This window comes from Leopardus geoffroyi, chromosome E1, assembly GCF_018350155.1.
Source record: "Leopardus geoffroyi isolate Oge1 chromosome E1, O.geoffroyi_Oge1_pat1.0, whole genome shotgun sequence".
In the NCBI taxonomy this organism is placed as follows: Eukaryota; Metazoa; Chordata; class Mammalia; order Carnivora; family Felidae; genus Leopardus; species Leopardus geoffroyi.
In genome coordinates, this window is record NC_059330.1 from 43,239,570 (window position 1) to 43,255,525 (window position 15,956).

A 15,956-nucleotide genomic window follows, 5' to 3' on the forward strand; every position below is an offset into this window, starting at 1 on the left:
ATGATAACCTTTCATCTTTCTAAATGAGTAACACATTTCTGCACCTGGCCCAGTACTGTCTACCTAGTAGCATCCAAAGGTTTAACCCTATTACTTCACCATGGAGGATGAATCACAAGAGTCTGGGATCCTCCATTAAATTCTTGACAGAAGAACTACAAAGATAATCTGTAAAGCCCCATTCAGCTCCTATGACTATTTAACTTAACTCCTACCAAGTTAATGTCAGCTCTTCCTAACCCATCTTCTCTTGATCTGAAGAACAGTGTAAAATTAACATGACATAAGCCAAGTCAACCTACAGTATGAATCAAGGATACTTCATTTAGTGGTTCAAATTTTGGATTAAGAAATTAAGTCAATGGTGATCACCTTGTCACCATCCAGTTGTAAGACTTTCTCTGAGAACATCTGGGGAGCAGGGGGAGAATATAAAGTTATGGAACTGTCATTTACAACTTAAAAGATGATTAATAGGAGGAGGGGGAGGGCTTCAGTTATCAAAAACCTTTCAAGGTTCTTGCTTTTCAAGCCAAAGGCTTAGGAACGATGTGACCATGTGTAATTGGCAATGAGATTCATTACAAGATACCCTCAAAGGTAAAGTTCACTACCCAGTCACTCTCATGCTACACATAATTTCTAACTGGTATTTTAGCAACAAAATTATTAAGATATCCCTGAGCTGTATGTAAAGCTCTCTGAACTTGGATCTCGAGCAGGAGGAAACAAGATGGTTTAATCTGTAATTCAAGAAAAGAATTTCACATCAAACTTCAATCCTAAGAAGCTGCTATAACTGTCAATGTAAGGTTGAGTATTTATTTTTTTCAAAGCAGGTCTCCCCCCCCACCCCTCAAACGCTACATATATGAAGTTGCTCAAAACTGCACTTTCTATCTGGGTAGCATCTGGGATTCACAGAGGTGATTTTCAATTAGTGTCCTTGGAAATTCAAAATAGAGGTTCCCTAGTAACAATGCGTCAGTGGCAAAATACTCCCCATTTTGTTCAGTTTGTGGAAGAAAAGTTCTTTAAACTGGAAAGAATTTGTAGTCTTATAAAGATTATGTTGGAATTAGTTCGTTCTTTCCTCTAGGAGGGCAGCCATTTCTCCAAAAGTTTTGGTTAAAACTCATGGCTCGGATTTCAAAACGCAAACAGATGTTCCTGAAGCATCCGAAATGGGCCACTCCACTTTTATTCCCAGAGCCGTGGCCACTCAGTTTTTTTGTGTGTGTCCCAACCCCGTAAAGGGCAAAACCCAACCTTTTTTCGGTGTAAACTTTCAAGAGAAGTGAACAGCACATTTTTAGAGTTTCCCAAACTGGCTGGGGACGTGCAGGGTCAGGTCATTCCGACAATCGGGGCTGGCTAGAAATCTTGAGGGCAAGAGCGCTCAGAGATTTCCAAGCATTGGGCTCGCAAAGCCTTCCACGTGCCTCTATCTACCTAGTTCCAGGAGGAATTGGTGGTTGCTACTGTAAGAAGAGACTGTTTCCTTCTCGAAGCCGGGCCGCGAGATGGCCTTGGTGTATGGGGGAAGATGGTGGGTGCACCCGGGCTCTGCGCCCTCGGGGCCTCCAGCTGCCAGCCACGCCAGGAGGACGCACGGCCAGAGCTGGGACCTCCGCCCTCCCCGGGGGCGCCAGTCTTTGGAATCTGGCGACGCCCCCACCTCGCCCCTCGAAGTGGGGGTCCCGCAACGCTGGGCCCCGCCACCATACCCAGGCCGCATGGGGGTGGAGTAAGTTGGCAGAACTCGGCCTCTGGATCTGCGTTCCCCGTGGGAAGAGCAGAGCGGAGTCGTTTGTTTCACCCGGTCTCTCCCCAACTGGGGTCTCGGGGAACACGCGGTAATTGCCCAAGAACCCCGCCCTCTGTGAGAGGCGAGGCTGCGGGGCTGCCGGGACGGTTTGAGGACCGGGCCCGGCCGGGGAGACTCCAACCTTCACCCCCCCGGTCCCCGGTCCCACTCCCCGCCGTCTCCCGGCGCCACCACTTCAGGCAGCCCACTCGGCCCTGCCTCTCCCCGCGCCCGGACCACCCCCCACGGGGTGCTCTCACTGCGCAGCGAGTCCCTCCGCTGCCTCCTCCCAGCCCAAAATGGCGGCGGCGGCCACCGATCCTTCTCGTCGCCTTCCTCTAGGGCCGAGGATCCCTCCGCACCCACAGCCCCGCCCCTCTCAGCCGGATCTATTTTCTGCCCCGTAAAGATTAACGCCATCAATGAACTCTTTAATTGAGCTCGGAAGGCGGGTCCCGTTGTGCTTCCGCACAGCTAATCGTCGACGAAAGTGGAAATATTGGCAGACGACTTGACCAATCAAAGAAGGCATCGGTGAGCGCGGGAGGCCGCTCGCGCAAGGGTATATGGGTTTTGGAGTTCTCGGTCTGACTGTAGACGTGACAGGACCTTGATCCGTTTTCCAAAGCTGGAAAAACTACAATCCCCAATAGGCACCGCGCTGCCAGGCTCCCCCCCCCCCCCCCCCCCCCCCGCCCCAACTTCCCCAACCTTAGTGCCTGAGCGGCTTGACCAGAGCTGCTGCAATTGCAGCAAGAGGTAGGGCTGAGGCATTGGGAACTGCACAAACAGGAGGTCGGTCGCACAGAAAGACACACAGATATAGTCGTGTGCATAATCCTTGACAGCAAATAGGTCAGTTCTGCCTTTGCAAAATCTCCTTTCTCGGACCACTTCCCCCTTTCCAAGGAATCCATCCTTATTCCAGTTGGGCTTCCCTTCCAGCTGCATGTAGTGTGAAGACTTCTTCCCCTTTCCTCTGTTTCCCGTCCTGAGAGGAAGGAGGCGGGAGGCAGGCCAGGTCCAGGAGATGATAAGGCTTCAGCCCCAGGCTCGGCCCAGGCCACAGCTGTGTTTCTCAGGGTTGGGTTTTGGAGTCCAGCCTGGGGGCAGGCAGGGGGAGGGGGTCCGCTGTCAAGACTGGGACCTCTGGACACAGGAAAGGACCCCCTTGTAAAGCCTGCTACGTATTTTCTTGTTACAGCCACTGACCCGCTCGACTGTCCCCCTCTCCAGGTCATTGCTGTACCTTGCCTCCCAGGACAGCGTCCTTCCCCCTTTTGGTTGTTTTGGGGCGGGGGGAGAAGCTCAGGGCGAGCTTCCTAACTGCCAGCCTGGGCCTCAGTGACTTCTAGAAGAACAGTATAGGATGTAAACCCTGGCCTGGGGTCTGAGGAACAGGACTGGGAAGATGGTCCCTTATTCCCCATTTGGCCCTCTTGCTGGCTGGAGGTGTGAAAACCAGGGTGTGGAGGCAGCCTTCAGGGCCTTCATTTGATAACGACAGTGTGCAGGTCTGGTGCTACAAAATGGCTGCCGCTGCCTTGGGGAAAAATTCCTGGGTAGCCAGTCTTCCTGAAAATTCTCCTTTAAGACTTGGTTTTTCTGTTATTTAAGGCAGGTGTCATTAGTTAAAGGCATCTGCTGAAAGATTTGGAACAGAAGAAGGTGGCTACTACGAACCAGACCAACTGTAATACAGAATCACCCGCAGCCCTGGAGGAGGCCAAGGTAAGCCCCACCTTCCCAATCACCTGAGTGCCCTACCATGGATCCCGCCAGCGTGTCTCAGATGTGTTGGCAGATTTGGAAAACCAGTATTTTTAAATGAGCCCCTACTGTGCGGTGGGCAATATGCCAGATGCCAAATCTGTGCTATCTCATCAAATCCTAGGAGCCCTTCAAGGTAGGATTACTACTTCCATTTCAAAGAAGCTAAGGTTCTCAGAGCTGAAATACCTTTTCTAGAATCACGCAGCTAGCAAACAAAAGGTCCAGGTTTAAAGTTTGTTTTGTTTTTGTTTTTTGAGAGAGAGAGCGCGTGCATGCGAGTGAGCGAGCATGTGCTTGCGCACAAGCAGGGGAGGGGCAGAGAGGGAGGGAGGGGAGGGGAGAGGGGGAGAGAGAATACCAAGCAGGCTCCGTGCTGTTAACACAGACTGTCGCAGGGCTCAATCCCACGAACTGTGAGATCATGACCTGAGCCGAAATCAAGAGTCGGACGCTTAACCGACTAAGCCACCCAGGCACCCCAAGATTAAATTTAGGGACTTCTGACAACAGAACTCTGCCTTGCAACCTGTCAAGGCTGAGAACGAAGCCTGACACAGGGAAAACAGTTTGAGCAGTTGGTTCATAATTTAGGATGGGGGTTGGGGTGAACACATCATCCGGGAGAGAGGGAGACACAGATTGTGTCAGACTCTCAGAAAACATCACCTTCTGATCTGGCAACAGGAATCCAAACCCGCTCTGCCCATACTCTCTCTTGCTGCCCCCACCTTGCCTATTCTCCTGAGTTTTTGAGTCCCTGTAGGTGAGGAAGGAACTCAGCTCCTCTGACCCACCCTAGCTAGCCACTTCCAGCGTTTTCTGGAGTTGTTTAATTTGGAGTTCATGGTAGGTCAGCGTTAGAAGTTCAGAGAGGGCATATGACTCACCCAGATCACATAGCTTATCTGCAGTAGTGGGAATGGTGGTAAAGGGACAAGCCTTCAGGAGGGAGGCAGCACGTGGGGCTGAGGGGCAGGGATGGTTTGGGTGAGGGGAAGGATCATCAGGGGGGACACGTACTGAGGGCTGGGGGCAGGTGAACGATTGTGCACACACAAGCAAACCACCTTGCCTGGGCCTTGCTTCTTCTGGGGTGGGGCAGAAACTCTGTCTCAGGTGGCTCAAGACACTGGTGGAGATAAGGCCTGTTCTTGATCTACGATCTCCCTGCAGGTGAAGTAACAATACAGCACGACAAACAACACACACACGTACTGCGTAGACGCTGTAACACACTCCATCCCAGATGAAGAAGAGAACTCCAGGGCCTCTAAAGCACTCACAGCGCACCTCCAGCTCTCACAGGGCTGCGTACATCCCCCGATGCACACGCTATGCTTGTAGGGACCTATGTCAGGTGTCTCTGAGCCGTGGTGTACGTTATAGAGCAACACGCTAATGGCAGCAGTTATTATTAGAATTCCCCAAACCACAAACATAGAGCAATTCATTCCCCATCCCCCACCCTGAGTACTCCCACCCTTACCACAACAGAGATAAACACATGCTGTGTACACACGCTCTTGACAGAATCCTTTCCACCTCTTAGATAAGTTCTAGGATTCTGTCGGCTGCACACTGGAGGTTCACCCTTCCTCTCCCTAGTGAGGGCCTCTTTCCTGCCGCTCATGTCAAAGAGTGATAGCAACTTCTGCCTGGAATAAATACACTCCGTCTTCTTTGCCCTAGATCAACAGGAAGGAGAGCCTCATGTCCCTATGTTTTTTGGACCCCCCCTCTCTTATGGGCTTTATGTTATTTAACATATGTTTATTGAGCACTTACCGTGGGCCATGCACGGGGACACAGTGGTGAACTGGACAGACAAGACACATTCTTATAGGAAGAAGACAGATGGTAAATGGTAATGTGGTAGATGCGACATGGAATGTTAACTGGGTCCCATGACAATGGGAAGGGAAGATGAGGGGGCAGATCTTTAGATAGGGTGGTCAGGGTGAGCCCCTCTGAAGAGGGTACTAAGCCCTAAAGAGTCAGCTATGCAAATACCTGGAAGCAAGATCGACTACATAATTTGTAGGGCCCAGTGCAAAGGGTTCTTTATTAAAAAAAATTGTTAAGTTCAAGACAAGGACAGCAGAGCTTTAAGCAAAGCGTGGGGCCTTTCTGAACAGAGTGGGGGTGAGAGGCTCTGAGAGACTGCACAGGTTGCTTCCCCACGAAGCCAACTCTGTCTGAAAGACAAGCTTCCTAGGAAGATGACTGATCAAGCAAATGCATCAGGAGCCAGTCCCCGACCTCTATTCTCTTTCTCCTACTTCATTCAAACAGTATTTAGTGAATACTGTGCTCTGTGAGGCACAGAACAGGTACTGTTGGAGGCACTGAAATTACAGAGTGAAATATATGGGCAAAATTCCTGCTGTTTTCATGAGTTTGCTCGGGGAGGGCTGGGTGGGGGGGGCAGACAGTAGACACGTAAAAACCCACAAACCAACAAATAGTTGCAGCGGGTGAGAGGCTGGAGAGTGACCCCAAGTCAGCTATGGGAAGGTTGGCTTCAGGCCCAGTGGTTATGGAAGGGTTCCACCACCGGGGACAGGCTGTCTGTGATTTATTCTTCCTTGTCCTCTGTCTAGACCCCTGGTGCTCCTGGGAGCCCCCAGACACCCCCTGAGCCTCATGACCCTGGTAGTTCCCTGCCCCTGACACCCCGGATAGAGAGCCACTCGGAGGAGGAAGATCCTACTGGGGCTGGCGGTGGCCTGGGCTGGAACAGTAGGGCTTCCCGGACCCAGAGCCCAGGGGGCAGCTCAGTGGAGGCTGTGCTGGGCCGGAAGAAGCACCGCAGGAGGCCTTCAAAGCGCAAAAGGCACTGGCGGCCCTACCTGGAGCTGAGCTGGGCCGAGAAGCAACAGCGGGATGAGAGGCAGAGCCAGAGGGCCTCCCGGGTCCGCGAGGAGATGTTCGCCAAAGGCCAGCCCGTGGCGCCCTACAACACCACCCAATTTCTGATGAATGACCGAGACCCTGAGGAGCCCAACCTGGAAGTGCCCCATGGGGCCTCCCAGCCAGGCTCCAGCGGGGAGAGCGAGGCAGGGGAAGGCGACGGGCGAGGCCCGGCTCACGGTGAGTTCCAGCAGAGGGATTTCTCGGAGGCCTATGAGCGCTACCACACCGAGCGCCTGCAGGACCGCAGCAAGCAGGAGCTGGTTCGAGACTACCTGGATCTGGAGAGGCGGCTGTCGCAGGCCGAGGAGGAGACCAGGAGGCTGCAACAGCTGCGGGGGTGCACCGGCCCGCAGCCCTGCCGCCAGGTGGAGGAGCTGGCTGCTGAAGTCGAGAGGCTCCGGACAGAGAACCTGCGGCTCCGGCAGGAGAACGAGATGTGGAACCGGAAGGGCAGCTGCCCCGGCGGGGAGTCGGGCACCTAGGGGGGCTCCTCACCCAGGCTGACCCAGGGAGAAGGTCCCATTTCATATACACTCAGGCCGCTGGGTCTCAGGGAGGCAGGTGGCAGTTGGAAACCACTCCCAGTACCCCTGTGTCCGCTGAGAACAGCTAGAATCGGTTCAGCCTTCCCACCTTGTCGTTTCCATAATGTGTTCTTTGATGTCTTCGTATTTTTCTCAAAGAGATTAAATAATTTTTGTGAGGTCAGATGGGAGTGGCTAGGATTGATTTCACTAGGGCTGCTCTGAGAATCAAAGCACATTTGTCCCAGAGAGGTTTGGGACTGGGGTCCTAGACCCACCTTGCCCCAAGCCTGGGAGGCCAGCCGCCCTCTGTATTGGGGAACTACCAGGGCCTCCAGGATGTCTGAATGCTGCTCTCTGTGTCCAGGAAGAATCAGACTCCTCTGAAGGTTTTATAGAGGAGGATGCAGGGCTGGGAGGGGGGCTCAGGAACCACCGGTTCAGCCAGAACTTAAGATGCCCGATTGCCGTGAGGAGCTTGGGGTGTCCTCTGGAGGAGGGAGGGCTGGGACTTTTGGAGGGGCTCCTTCAGGGTTTCTTCCCAGGCTCCCTGTATCCTCCCTGTCCTCCCCAGAGTTCGGAGGGCTGGGTTAGATGAGGGTCTGGATGGCTTGTGTCTCCTTTACCTTGACAGCCCGCTACCCACCTCCACATCTCGAAGCCAGTGGTTGGGCAGGAGGTTAGTCATCACCTTTGCCCCCAGACCTCCTGGAAGGGCACTTACAAGTATCCCTCAAGGGAAGTTTTCTCCTGGGGGAAAAAAAAAAAAAAAGCCCAAGAGGCAGAGGGGGCAGTGAAGCCGCCCTTAGCAGAGCTGGTGGCCTGGCTTTCCTAGTGCCCACCGCGCATCTGTGTGTGCTGCTCCTCTTGCCCCATCCCCTGTGTGGTCCCTTCCCTCCGAGGTGAGCCCCTCCCCTGTCTGCGTAATAGAAAGCTGAGTCAGCTGGGATAAGGTGCCACCAAGGTGCCAGCAGTATTGGGCTCTGAAACGAGCTCACACACCGGAACACTCAGACCCAGCCTTCTCCAGACACCCGGTCTCACTTCCATCACCCCTTCCAGGCGTCCTTGTTGGCTGCCTAGTGTCAGGCTGGGGTGGTGGAGGGGGAAGTTAGTCAACTCACCAGCGAGCCTGTGTGGTTCTGCCGCCCCGTGCACCGGGGAGGGGCGGAGACCTGGCCAGCCCAACCTAGCTTCCATTCCAGGAAGGCTCATCTTGTCAGGCCACATTGGGCAAGAGAAGGGCTCAGGCCTCTGAGCCGCTGGGATGGAAATGTTGACGAACCCTGTGTGTTGCCAGGACAACTTTCATTTCTGCCCTGCCACACCCAGGCCTGGCCAGCGCCTTCAAGAAGGAAGCAAGGGGAGAACAGATTCTGGGGAGGGATGGGTTTCAAGAAAGAGCAGAATCTCTAGTCCCTGGTGGCAGGTGGGGTGGGGGTGGGGCGTTCTGCCCCTGGAACCTTCACCAAAGATTTTAGCCCCCTTCTCTTTGATCTTGAACAGTTCAGGAAGGGCCAGAGGAACGCTTGTCCCCACTTTGCAGATGGGAAATCCAAGGCTCTGAGAGGGTGTGGCTTTCCGAATTCCTAGCCTGCCTTCCCCTGTGGGTGCCAGCCTGGATCCAGAGGCCCCCTGGGCAAGTCTCAGGCAGCCTCCCAGCTGCCGCATTCCTCAGCTGGGAGCCCAGAGGAGGAGGGTTGGGCCTGGCCTAAGGTTGTTTACCCAGAGGTATATACGTGTGTGTGTGTGTGTGTGTGTGTGTGTGTGTATGTGTATAACTAGGAAGGGTAAGAAGATTCCAGAGGGGGCTGCTGGAGTGTTTGGGGAGGGCTGTGGGTGTGGTGTGAGGGAGAGGGTGCTGGGGCTGTGCCCAGGAGGCCGGCTTTGGCCAGCGTGTCCCTGAGTAGGCAAGAGCTCCGTACAGGGGAAGGGACAGGTGAGGAGTTCAGCCCTTTTTGGCCCAGAAGCTGAGGAGCCTAGAGACAGGAAAGCTAGCTGCTGGCCCTCCCCTGTCCAGAGACCCAAACACACAGACATACACACACGCACGCACGCACACGCGTTGAGGGCTCTTGGTCAGGGCCACGTCAAGGTGGGTTAATTTCCCCAAGGTTGGTGGAGGACAGGATGGAACAAGAAGAAAACAAAGGAGAAAAGTGTGAGCTGGGAAAGTGTCTTCACTGAGGGGAGTCAGTGAGGAAGAGCCCTTGTCACCTCCGGCCATCTGGTTCCCCGACCTCAGTGCCCTGGAGCCCCAGGGTTGAGCTGGAGTGCCTTCTACAGTACTGGGCCAAGTACTGGGCAGAGGCCACTCGGCTATAGGTAGTGGCCAGGTGTGGGTTCCTTTTGCCTTTTCCCTCTCTGGCTGCCCCATCCTGAGGCCTGGGCTTCTCCCGGTCCCCCACAGTGACAGAAGCTCCAATTTTACAGCCTCCCCCCTCCCCTGCAACCTACATACCCCCTTGGCTGAGGAAAGCTGGGCTTAGACATGCTCCCCTTTCCCCCTCCAGGCCTTTCTAGAGCAAATTCTCAGTGTCTTACTTCCCTCATGCCCATTTGCTTTCCAGGATCCTCTTGGTTACCTGGGTTGGGGGGTGGAGGGTGGCGGGGCAGAGGCAGATATTTCACAGGAGTGAAGCTTCCCACCACCCCTGCGTGCCCTGGCCTGGGATTCTCCTTTTTTCCCATCAAGGACTCCCTTCACCTCAGGTGGAAACACCTGTGTCCAGAGGGGACAGGAGGCATCTGCCAGGAAGTGAAGAGGGGGGTTTGAGGTGAAGAAATCAGTATGAGGGCAGAGGGTGGCCAGTTCTTACTGCTCCCTGTTGGGCTCAAGCAAGCATGGCACTGGCCCTTTAAGTGGGGGTGCCAGTCAGTGCCCTCCCCCAGCCAACCCAATTCGTGGGCACACTGAGCATGTGCAGGAGCCCTGCAAGCACAGGGGAGGGAAGTGGGGGGATAGATTCCGGAGGGAACTCCTCACCCCCCTACTTCCTGTAGCTGCCCCCACTCTCCTTCCTGGGTCTGACAAAGGAGCTCATGGTGTCACCCAGTCCCTTCCCCCACCCCAAACCCCGGTGGGTGCTGCCCTCTCGGGATGCTGGGCGTGCAAGGCAGGCCCTCTGGGCCCCGGGGAAGCTGGGCAAGCCCCCCCGCCCCCCCCCCCCGCTGCCCTGAGTGGCACACACACTTAGCCCAGTGCCATTCTCACTTCTCTGATGTGGGCGGTGGATAATCTTCCTGCTGCTTAACATGCTTGATGTCATTCCGTTGGTGCCAGGCTTTTTAAAAGAAGCATCTACCTGTGACGAAGCTCTGCTACGAAAATTAAAGTCAGCTAAAAAGATGAGGTCCTTACCCCCTCCCCCAGGAGCTTCCAGTCTAAACTCTGAGAGGAAGCAAACAGCTCAGAGGTTACTAGCGCCTGTCCAACTCCCTCCCTGCTTCTCCCCCTTCCCCTATAGGCAGCTGGCTCCCCAAGTTCCAAAGCTCAAACTGCTGCCTCAACTGGCTGCATCCTCCAGACCACCCTCCCTCTTACCTTCCCCCTACCTCAAGCTGCTCTGTTTTCTGCAACATCAGAATGTACAACATCTCCCCCTCCCCCCATAACTCAGCTCTCCTTCACCTTCCCACCTGCCTCTGCCTCCGCAGGAGAGAGAGAGAACAAGCGGGGGAAGGGCAGAGCCAGGGGGGACAGAGGATCTGAAGCAGGCTCCCTGCTGATGTCAGAGAACCCAGGAACCATGAGATCATGACCTGAGCTGAAGTCCCACGCTTAACTGCTTAACTGACTGAGCCACCCAGGCACCCCCCACCTTCCTTCTTTAATCTCTTAGCTACAGGTACCCTTATTTCTAATCGAGGTGAAATTCACATAACATAAAATTAATCATTTTAAAATGAATGACTCAGTGGCATTTAGTACATTCACAATGTGTGCAAGTGCCACCTCTGTCTAGTTCCAACATTATCACCCCAAAAGGAAACCCGCATCCTCATTAAGCAGTTACTCCCCACTCCCATCTTTCTCTAACCCAGGCAACCACCAATCTGCCTTCTGTCTCTATGGATTTGCCTATTCTGCATATTCTGGTGATAAAGCCAAGAGGGAAAGACTGGTCTCCAGGGGCCTGTATCCAAAATGACCTGAGATTACCTGAGGGCCTATTGTAGAGGGAGTACTGTATCAGGAGGTGCTAGAGACCTGTGATCCATCCCATTCTGCTTCTATAACTCAGGGGCCTCCTCTCCTCTGTCCCAGGACATGGGAGACTTCAGGCCAGTCCAGGATCCCGAGCCCTGGGGCCTATCCTTGGCTAGGGGGCTTGTGTCTGGGACTATGCTGCCTGGCCTGAAAAATAGAACATCTCCTTGGTCCTCTTGGCTCCTGCCTGCCGGGTCCAGGCAGTGAAGATGGTCCCCGGGGAACAGTGTAATTAATCCTGTGGGGTTTGGGGTCAGATGCATGAGGCAACTGTGGCTCAGAGAGGTTGAGAAGCTAGCAGCCAGTTCTGATTGTGTTTGAGCTGTTGACCACTGTGCTCGCTCCTGTCTTCAAAGAGATAAAGTAAGTTAAGGGTTTAGCAAAGTGCTGGTGGCGTGGGAGGCGCTCTTGGATGGAAGCAGCCATAAATTTTACTACTTGCAGGGTATTGCATAATCGAGAAGTGAAGAGCTCCATTCCCAGGTGGTTCTTGGGAGTTTCCCTCACCATCCCCTTCCCTCATCTTTTGAGAGGGTTTTCTCTTTGCCTTGTCCACCGGCCTCCCTAGGATGATGGCTTTTGTGGAGGCTGAGAGGGGCTGCCTGGACCTTGAGCCCCTAGGGCAGCTGGGAGTGGGAAACATGGTTTCCCTCTCCCCCAGATAGGGAGATGTTGTTGTCGCCTCACCTGGAGCTCAGCTCACTCTTGTCTCCACGGCTGAACGTCCACCCCTGCCCCCAAACAGAAAGGCCTTTGTGGGCCCAGGGAAGGGAGGGGACTGCATCGGCCCGGTCTGGCAGTGGGACAGGGTGAGCAGCTGGTTCCCAGTTGGTCACTATGTGAGCATGGGCATTCCAGAGACCACCTGCCCCAGAGATCCTCCCTGGACCCTATCCAACATAGGATGTCCAGATCAGCCCTCAAGGCACCTGCTGCCTCCTGCCTCCTGCCCATCAGGATGGGTGCCCTCCCCTGCTTTGTCCTTACCCTAGCCGTTCCCAGAGGAAGTTCCCAGGGAGACTAAGTTGTGAGGGAGACATTATGAGCCACGTGGGCATCCAGAGCCTGCTTTTGCCACAGCCTGTCATTCCAGAGAGAAGGAAGGGAAAAGGGTCTCCACGGGCCCTAATTCTCCTGGCTCTTACTCCTTCCAGCTCTCCTTCTGGGGCCCTCCTCAGGCCCCCCCACCCCGCCGCCAGCCATTCAGACTCCCTTACCACAGTGTGAGAACCTACCTGGTCACAGGGTTGCAGGCTCCTGCACTGCATGCCCAGAACCATGCCCTGTGGCTGTTGGACAGGCCGGCTCTCGCCATTGGGTCCTGAGGCCCCACAGTCCCTTCTGGCCAGACCTCCCTTCCTTTGCCTCTCAGTCCTAGCCTCAGTTTTTACCCTCTTGGGCTTTTGAAAAAGAGGATCTTTTTCCTCTGGGCCCCTGGTCCAACTGGCCCCACTTTTAATTCCCATCAGCTGTATTTGTAGTCACAGACATCACCCCTCTCTGGACTCATCCCACTCTGAGGATCCTCTCCTCCTCTCCCCACCACCCCTGCCCCCCAACAACTCCAACTTCGTGACTTCCCTGGACAGCACTCCTCAGCTGCCTTTCCTCCTCCTTCCCCTGGGCTTCAGATGCTAGAGGCCTCCCCCCTCCTCCCACAGATGGCTACACAAGTGTGGACCTAACACCTGTTTCACCACCATTTGAAATTTCACATGGTTTTTGTTTTTTAACGTTTATTTATTTTTGAGACAGAGAGAGAGCTCAAGTAGGGGAGGGGCAGAGAGAGAGAGGGAGGCACAGAATCTGAAGCAGGCTCCAGGCTCCAAGCTCAGAGCTGTCAGCACAGAGCCCCATGCAGGGCTCTAACTCACAAGCCGTGAGATCATGACCTGACCTGAGCCGAAATTTGAAATCTGATGCTTAACCGACTGAGCCACCCAGGTGGCCCTGAAATTTCACATTTATCGTAAACTACTTTCACATGTGCATTTGTGAGTTTTCTATTCTACTAGTTCTCCATCTGTTTATTGATAAACCAATCACATTAAAAAAATTATGCTGTATAATATGCTTTAATAGCTGATAGCTCTATTCTCTCTCATTACCTTTTATTTTTAAAATTATTTTTTATTTTATTTTATTTTTACTAAAGATTCCTGGATATCCTTCCTTAGATTTAAAAATTTTTTTTCTGGAGTACATTTAAAAGCAGCTTGTCCAGATCTCCTCCCCAAAGCATATCTTTTTTTGCCCCCTGAAGCACGTCTATCTATTATCTGCCTATCTACCTATAAAGATATAGATAGACATGCAGAGATAGACATAGGTGTAGGTATCTTCAGGAAGTTTCTAGACATTACCTAATTCATTTTTTTTAAGTTTATTTTTGAGAGAGAGAGAGAGAGACAGAGCATGAGTGGGGGAGGGGCAGAGAGAGGGGGAGACACAGAATCTGAAGCTGGCTCCAGGCTCTGAGCTATCAGCACAGAGCCCGATGCGAGGCTCGAACTCATAAACTGAGAAATCATGACCTGAGCCAAAGATGGAGACTTAACCATGTGAGCCACCCAGATGCCGCAACATTACCTAATTCAATGCCCTGTCTTTAGGGTGGGTTAAATATCTTTCTAAATCTGTGACTCTATCTCTCTTATTCTTTTTAAGGGTACTGCCCACTGGCATTAAGTACATTCACACTGTTGTACAGCCCTCACCACCATCCATTTCCAGAACTTTTTTCTTTTCATCTGCCCAAACTGAGACTCTGTGTCCATTAAACAATAACTCCCCATCCCCCCCAACCAGCCCCTGGCAACCACTATTCTTTTCTAGAAGTCTTTTGAGATGATCGCTTCCCTGCTGCTTTCCATCCAGCTGGAGTCCAGTTTCTCTCTCCTTGCAGTGCTCCTTTGTCCAAAATATTGCTTCGCAACTTGACTGCCCACTGGGATCACCTGGGAAAAAATTTTTAAGTTCCCATGTCTGGGTGCCACCCCCGGAAATTCTGATATAATTCTTCCTGGTATGCCTTCCCGGTGTCAGAGTTTTTAAGGTTCTCCGGGGGATTCTCCTGTGCAGTCAGGGCTGAGAGCCACGCTTCTAAGTTCTCTCTGCCCAGCTCTCTGTGGCCGCGAGTCCCACGAGTGAGAGGGGTGTTTCTCACTTGCCCACATCCCTAGGAGGACTCCCAAGACGGCATGACCTCCGGTGTGCAGACCAGACAGAGAGTCAGGATGTTTGGAAGGCACGGGGGTGGGCAGAGCTCAATTTAAAGAGGAAGGAGATATTTCCTATCAATCTCTTCGGAGATTCCTGGCCTCCATGGATGTGCCAGGGCTTATGAGGTAAGACCAGAACACGTGCTTGAGGGTCCCTCCAGCAATCAGATTTTGAAATCTGGCCACAGCAGCAAAGCCAAAAGCCACCTGCAGCATGTGAGTGATGATGACTTCTGCCCCATCTGGGCAGGGGGGGGCCTCTGGACTGGGGGTTGACCCAGGGCTTCTGCCATTGGCATCCATCCGTGAACAAGTGTTGTGTATGTTTGCCGGGAGTTTCGGAATCAAATGCTATCCTTGCTTCCCTTTTCAGTGCCTTTTGTGATTATCCTCCACCCCATTTCTTCTTGCTCACCCAGAGCAGAGGGAGGGAGGGAGGAAGGAAGGAGGCCACTTGGAGGCTAGGGCAGGGAGGGTTCCCTAGAGCCAGATAGGCTTTTCTAGTGTGGAAATTAAGAGCACGGACTCTGGCCTTGGACTACCCGGGTTCAAATCATGCCTTATTCTACCCACTGCGGCTCCCCGCCCACACACAGAACAGAACAGGCACCTTCTCCATTGCCTGTCTGGACACACAGGCTGGCCAAGAGATGGCAGGTCTCACCGGAAGCACCAGCAGCAGTATTTGTTCATCCAACAGACGTTTACTGGCTGTTTAGTCTTCTAGAGCTGCCAGAACAAAGTACCATGAACTGGGTGGGTTGGAACAATGGAAATGTACGATTCACAGTTCTGGAAGCTAGGAGTCCGGAATCGAGGTGAGGGCAGGACCATGCACCCTCCAAAACCTGCAAGCAAAGAAGCTTTCCTTGCCTTCCCTTAATTTCTGGTGGTGTGCTGACAGTCTTTAGTGGTTTTTGGCCAGGTTACTCCAATCTCTGTTTCCTCTCTCTGTGTGTCTGTCTGTGTCCAAATTCCCCCCCTTAAAAAAAATTTTTTTTTAAGTTTATATGTTTATTTTGAGAGAGACAGAGAGAGAGAGAGACTCTGCGCTGTCAGTGAAGAGCCTGATAGAGGGCTCGAACTCTTGAACCGTGAGATCATGACCTGAGCCAAGATCAAGAGTCAGCACCCCCAAATTCCCCCTTTTTATAAGAACACGAATCATATTGGATTAGAGCCCACCCTAATTACCTCCTGATAACCTATGTAAAGACCCTATTTCCAAAAAAGGGAACATTCTAAGGTATTGAGGGTCAGGATTCCAGCATATCTTTTTTTGTGGGGAGGGGGGACTCAATTCAGTCCATAACTCTGGCTGTTCATATTGTGCCTAGCACTGTGCCAGGCACTGGGGATGTCACAGTGAGCTTGATGGACATAGTCTGTGTCCTCATGGACTTTACACTCTCTTGTGTCTTTTTATTGATAGCTTCTTCCTTTTCTTTTCCTTTTTTTTTTTTTTTTTTTTTGGTTTTACTTATTTATTTAGTTATTTAGTTATTTAG

At 52.8% G+C, this 15,956-nt stretch overlaps 1 protein-coding gene across 1 annotated transcript; it reads left to right on the top strand.

Annotated features, from left to right (window-relative positions):
* The first annotated feature begins 1,523 nt into the window (after nt 1-1,523).
* On the top strand, nt 1,524-7,201 carry HEXIM2 (HEXIM P-TEFb complex subunit 2). The gene is given in 3 exon segments (XM_045487243.1): nt 1,524-1,691; nt 3,425-3,538; nt 6,181-7,201. Coding segments are annotated over 3 exon segments (1,077 nt in total). The 3' UTR covers nt 6,976-7,201.
* Nucleotides 7,202-15,956: the final 8,755 nt, after the last annotated feature.